We start from the raw sequence: 6,344 nt of genomic DNA, 5'->3' as shown, positions 1-6,344 counted from the left end.
CAGAGCAATGCTGGAGCTCTGTCAGAGTGACCATCACTCCTTGACTAAGGCTTTTCTACCTCAAACTCTCTAACTGGCGAGGTGGCAGCTCTAGGAAAGTCCTGGTGGTTTCAAACTTCTTCCATTTACAGATCTCTGAGCTTATTGGGACCTTCAGTCCTGCAGAAATGTTTCTGTGCTTCAACACAAGCCTGTCTCAGAGCTCTACAGACAATTCCTTGGATCTTCTAAGTCTAGTGATGCTCCTATTACAGGGGAAAATAAATCAGATTAATCTTAGTAGAAACTCACCATCATAACAGAAGAAAGGATTTTTTTTGTTGCATTCATCAGAGCTCCATTTTCTTGATCTGTTTAACAGAGTCACAGCACATTTCTTTTTGTTTTGTCCGTCATTAAATGACTCCATATCCCAGTGCCTGAAAGAGAAATTACTTCCATCTGACCACCTCCAGGTGTCTCTGAACAGGCCGATCCACACATCCTGAGACTTTTTCAGGATCTTAAATTCTTCCCCATCCGCCTGATCGAGTCCACTGGCCAGGTCAGTGTAGTGATCTCTGCAGTAGTTCTGAGCCTTTGTCCAGGTTATCTTCTCCTCAATCAAATGGATCGATTTACCGTCTCTCTTCTTTCCTGTTAAGGAAAAACATCAAAACAAAACAAAATTTCCATCACCACAAACATTTTGAAGAAATACAGAAAGACACATAATTTGTATGATTCCTCAAACATGCTTTCTCTCCATTTCTCTTTCAGTTCAGTTATATTATCAATCAGACTATTATCCACATATTCTCACCATCGTAGCAGATGAACGGCATCATTTGGTCACATCTGGCTTGTGTCCAGTTTCCTCTTGTCTTCACACAGTTCTCATTTTGATTTTGATCATCTGGTTCAGAAGATCCCCATCTGGTTTCATGTTCAGTGTAGTTCACCCCTGGCAGAGACCAATGCCACATCCTGTTTTCTTTTCCTGGGTTGCTGAACAGTCCAATCCAGGCTTTACCTTCATACTCTTTGGATTCACGCAGTCTCACCATGTCTGCCATGTCAAACACGCTGGCCAGGTCTGCATAATTCTCTCTGCAGTATTTCTGTGCTTCTTCCCAGGTTTTGTCTTCTCTAATAAAGTGGTACTCATACAGGTAACAGGTGGAGACGAAACACTGACCTAAAAGCAGTAAAATATTAGCAATAATGCTGCATTATCAAATCAAACTCACTGGTTCACAGATAAACAGTCTACAACACAAGTGTGACTCTGAGCTCAGTGAAAGACAAATGTGTGCAGATAAAACAAATAGATGAAAATCAAATGGAAAAACAAAGAAAAGACAGAAGAAGTAAGAAGACAAGACATTACAAAAAACACGGTAAGTTTGTAGGATTCAACAAAACACACACCAGGTAGAGAAATATCATCTCTATAGGGAAACTCAATCAGAATTTTCCACTTACCCATCAGAATCAGCAGAAAGAGACTCCACTGCATCTTTAATCTGCCGGATTAAATAAATATTTCATTAGATAATGAAATCATGTTTCATTTCATAGATGGTCTGGTTATAATCATCATTATAATCTGGGTGTACAGATTGGAAGTTCAGCTGGACCCAAATGCAGACACGAGCAGGCAGCCAGAGTTTAAATGTTTTACATCACTCATGTATACATCAAAACATAGAATTAGGCTTTATCACTGTTGTAAAAATACTCCATGCTGTACTAATACAGAGGTGTCTTATTGTTGAGGTCAGGAGCTGCCAGATTTGTTTTCTCTGGTAGTCTGCATGCATGAAAGAGTCTCTGCTTAACATAACTGATATTATATTAAGGCTGATTCTTCGGTTTAAAGGTGCTTTTCTTTTAAATCCAGTCTGCTGCATATCTTAGAAATTGACATTGAAAATATATAAATATATATAAACATAAACAAATACAAAACATGCGATGAATTACAGATTTCAAACTTACATCTGGTTAGTCGTTCGGTCCTTCGTCTAATTTGGCGTCTTTCCTCGAAGGGTTCAAATAAACACTGAAATGAAAGCAAACACAGAGAGCTCATTATGCAAAGATCGGAATTTATATATTAAAATCCTGCTGCTGCTTTCAGAAAGATAAAGACGAGGGAGTTTTTTTACACGTATGAAAGCGGTATTCTGTTACGTGTTATAGCTTATAGCTTTTTCCTCAATGATTGTAAAACTGTATAATTTTGTTGTTGTCTCTTGTTTTTGAACTGACTTCTCATCATATACTTTACCAATGAAAAAGCTGATGATGGTTTGGATCGTTTATATGCAGAAATATTGAAATTATGGAAATATTTATACTTGTATTGTGAGCTTGTTCTTTACCTGAGTGTTTTATCTTGATGTCGCTTTACAACTTCCTTACTTTTGCATGTAAACACTGAAACACTGCTGATAAAATAAGACCTGAATCTGTGGATAATTTGCTTTTTATTACTTATTTTTCATTTAAAATGACTTTTGTTATTATTGGACGTCGTCACTTACAGTCTAATGTCTCTGAACTTTCCCACACACTTTGGAGAATATGACTGTTTTTCAATAACTATCATTAAGAGATTATCTTAATTTTCATATGAACACATTTTTCACTGTACATGTAACGTTATAAATCCTCCCAGTGTGGATCATATTTACATTTTGAATGCAAATTTCTCTGAAATGATTACAAGATAAACATGTGAGCAAATGAGCCATACGCTCAGAAAACTTCCCACGAACTCCAGTCGTCTGCAAAATGACCTCAAATATATATATTTTTTGAAAAGTGATCACAAGCATTTTCTTATTATTTCCTCCTGTTCTTTAATAGTACTTGTTAAGCAGATTGTAACCTATCTAGGGGAGCTATGCCTTAAACATCTGTCAGCTGACATACGAGTGGTAATTTTTTTCATTAAATGAATGAATTAAGGATAAAAACCATTAGAGGTCCGTAATAACTGACAATAAATGTAATGAAGGTGGGAATATGAGAGAGTGAAAGGATAAAAGAGAACGTATTTTTAGTGTTTTTGCTTTATATTCAGAAAAACAGACTAAAATATCTAAAAAATGGCAGAAATGCAGAAATACAGACTGCCTATTTGTAGTGCAATCCTCAGGTAAACATCCTGAGGATCAAGGTGCAGTATATGAAAGGGAAAAGATACAGTGCAACTTGTTACGACATGTTTTGAAGTGAATCGGATTTTAAACCATGTGCTCACATAAGCACAGGAGCTGTATGCTGTGCATGCTGCTCTCTCAGACTGTTGCTGAAGGAAATACAGTGCTGTAAAAAGTGTTTTCTCCTTTCCTGATTTCTTAGTTTTGTGCATATTTGTTACATGTTTCAGATCATCAACCAAATGTTAATATTAGACAAAGATAACCTGATTTTTTGAAATTATGGTTTCATCTATAAAGGGAGGAGGTTATCTAACAGTGTCCTACAGTGTTTTTTAGCATCAAGGGTGTCATAAAGTTTGTTGTTTCTCTTATTTAATGTAACTCCACCGCTATCAGCACTTTGTCAGTCATTTTATTTAGAAAAAAAGTCTCTTTCTGTTTGCGGTTAAAACAAACAAACATTAAGAGCCCTGTGAGTGTTGAGATGTGCAGACAGCAGAGGGAGTCAAAGCCAAGTGAAAAACTTATCAGGGCTGAGAAAAGGCTTCAGGTGGGTTTCTTATTTTGCTCACGCACAGCTCCAGCTCTGCCAGTAAAGACCTTAAAATCCTGTTTTCGGCAGCAGTGTTATTCCTGAGCAATCTTTTCTTGTTTGAATGCATCAGTCTGGCTCTGCTTTTCCTCCCATGACAAGTAAAAGCATTAAAAACATTGCTCTGAAGCGCTGAATGTAGCAAAGAGGTTATAGAAGTTATTTAGCTATTATTTAAACTGAATGATATTATCTCTTTCAGAAACATTCCTTTGTTCTTCACCCAACTTATATGAACATTATGTTTTACTTCAGGGGTGTGATGTAATTTTTCAGCAAGGAAAAAACTCTTCCTGCACTCTTTTAACGAGACAAACTGGACCGCATGAAAACACAGTGTACTGACTAACTCCTTCCAGGGTTAAAGAATAATAAAAATGTATTACATGTGTAGTTAAATATTTACTAATAGCTGACAATGACATATGTTGGAGGATTTATTTTAACAGCCATTCCTTTAGCAATCGAAGCAATAAAATACAACGAAAACAGCTGAATACACATAAAACTTTATTATTGGCAAGGTACACATAAAATGCTTAAAAGTAAAAGTGTCATCAGTGTTATATGGATCAATATTACTGCTGCAGATGGATAGACTGAGGTTTACTTTAAACAAATGATTATAATATGGCTATGAGGACCACTTATCTCTAAAAAGCGACTTTTAATCATCATACAAACACACTTGGATATAACTTTAATTAAACAGCAGGTTAAACATTTATCATAGATGTTAATCGTCTTGGTTGAAACTGGACATGATGTCAGTTCCTCCTCTCTGCTTTCATTGCTAATACGCTAACACCACATGCTGTGATTTTCTGTGTAAATAACACACACGAGACCCTAAAACAAAAACTGTAATCATCCTTTTCATATAGCTTTTGTAATGTTGGATACAGTCTCTTCTCCCCTAATCCATATTTTGGTTCTTAATATAAGACATAGGGGTGACTCACTGCAATGTTATTATTGTTTTTTCATCTTTCTACATTCAGTGCTTGATAAAAATCATAAAAGCAAATTATTTCTGCTGCAGTAATTAACCTGCAGTGAGTCAGAGAGGTTTAAAACTTATTGTTTAGAACAAATAAAGTTATATTTCTCATGTTCTCTTTGACTGACCCACTGATACCGTCCTCCTCTTTCCATAGCTGCACACCTATCACACTCCTCAATCTTTCCGTTATCAGCCCAGTTCTCGTAGCAGACTGGTTTGTCACTGATCCAGAACCACAGATCCATCACGCAGGTGTAGCGCAGTCCCACCCATATGTAGGGACTGCTGGCATTCTTGGCTCTCCTCTCCACCCGTCTCTGTTGGTGAGGGTTAGTGATGGAGACTAGGTTAGTGTGGTGCAGTCTGCAGTAATTCAAGGCTTCCTTCCAGGTCTTGTTTTCATTGATCAGAATCAAATTATCTGTCAGAAACAATCAAACTTCAGTTAAGTCTGGTTAACAGCAGCTTATGTTCCACTTTACCTTGAATACAGACAGTACACAGTAAACATTGTAGTTTTTCACTTCCTTTAGCTGTATACTTAATTATTGTAAGTGTGTACAGTGCATTTGGAAAGCATTCACAGTTCCACATTTTGTCCTGTTACAGTCTTATTCCAAAATAGATTAAATTTCTTGTTCACTTCAAAGTTCTGCACATGATACCCCAAAATGAAAAAGTGGGGAAAAGATTGTTGAAATTCCTGCAAATCAAAAGCAAAAATATGGCATGTACAGTATGTAAGTATTTACACTTTGTTGAAGTATCTTTGTCAACACTTGAAGCTTCAAGCCTTCCTGAGTATGATGCTACAAGCTTGGCATATCTATTTTAAGGCAGTTTCTCCCATTCATTGCACAACCTCTGAAGCTCCATCAGGTTGGATGGTGCACAGCCATTTTCAGATCTCTCCAGAGAATCAGGTTCAAACTTTGGCTCTTGCTGGTCACTTGAGGACCTTCACAGTGGTTCTGCAGCCACTTGTTTTTATCTTGGCCGTGTGCTTGGGGGCTTGTCCTGTATAAAATGAACCTAATGTGGATCTAATGTTCGGTGCACTCTGGAGCAGCTTATCATCAAGGATGTCTCTGTACATTGCATTCATCTTTCCCTCGACTCTGACTTGTCTCCCGGTCACTGCTGCTGATAAACATCCCCAGAGCATGATGCTGCCACCACCATGCTTCACTGTAGGGATGGTATTGGTCCAGTGATGAGTGGTACCTGGTTTCCTCCAGACGTGATGCTTGGCATTCAGGGTTAAGAGTTCAATCTTTGTTTCATCAGACCAGAGAATTTTATTTCCCATGGTCTGAGCATCCTTCAGGTGCATTTTGGTAAACTGAGGAGTGGCTTCAGTCTGCTCACTCTACTAAACAGGCCTGATTGTTGGAGGGCTTCAGAAATGATTGTCCTTCTGGAAGATTCTCCTCTCTCCACAGAGCAATGCTGGAGCTCTGTCAGAGTGACCATCACTCCTTGACTAAGGCTTTTCTACCTCAAACTCTCTAACTGGCGAGGTGGCAGCTCTAGGAAAGTCCTGGTGGTTTCAAACTTCTTCCATTTACAGATCTCTGAGCTTATTGGGACCTTCAGT

At 37.8% G+C, this 6,344-nt stretch overlaps 1 protein-coding gene across 1 annotated transcript in view; it reads right to left on the bottom strand.

Annotated features, from left to right (window-relative positions):
* The window catches only part of LOC102195668 (C-type mannose receptor 2), a 3,184-nt gene extending 1,154 nt beyond the window's left edge, over window positions 1-2,030 (bottom strand). The window contains exons 1-4 of the mRNA XM_005751534.1: window positions 1,981-2,030; window positions 1,465-1,505; window positions 803-1,177; window positions 292-636 (exon numbers count right to left, since the gene is read on the bottom strand). Of these exons, the coding sequence (XP_005751591.1) occupies window positions 292-636; window positions 803-1,177; window positions 1,465-1,498 (754 nt within the window). The 5' untranslated portion in view covers window positions 1,499-1,505; window positions 1,981-2,030. The remainder of the gene's footprint in view (window positions 1-291; window positions 637-802; window positions 1,178-1,464; window positions 1,506-1,980) is intronic.
* Between the last annotated feature and the right edge of the window lie 4,314 nt (window positions 2,031-6,344).

The sequence above is a fragment of the Pundamilia nyererei genome, unplaced genomic scaffold (assembly GCF_000239375.1).
Source record: "Pundamilia nyererei isolate P.nyererei 1_Seehausen unplaced genomic scaffold, PunNye1.0 scaffold00315, whole genome shotgun sequence".
Classification (NCBI taxonomy): domain Eukaryota; kingdom Metazoa; phylum Chordata; class Actinopteri; order Cichliformes; family Cichlidae; genus Pundamilia; species Pundamilia nyererei.
Note: the sequence above shows the minus strand (reverse complement) of the source record. Positions and strands in the feature narration are given on the sequence as shown.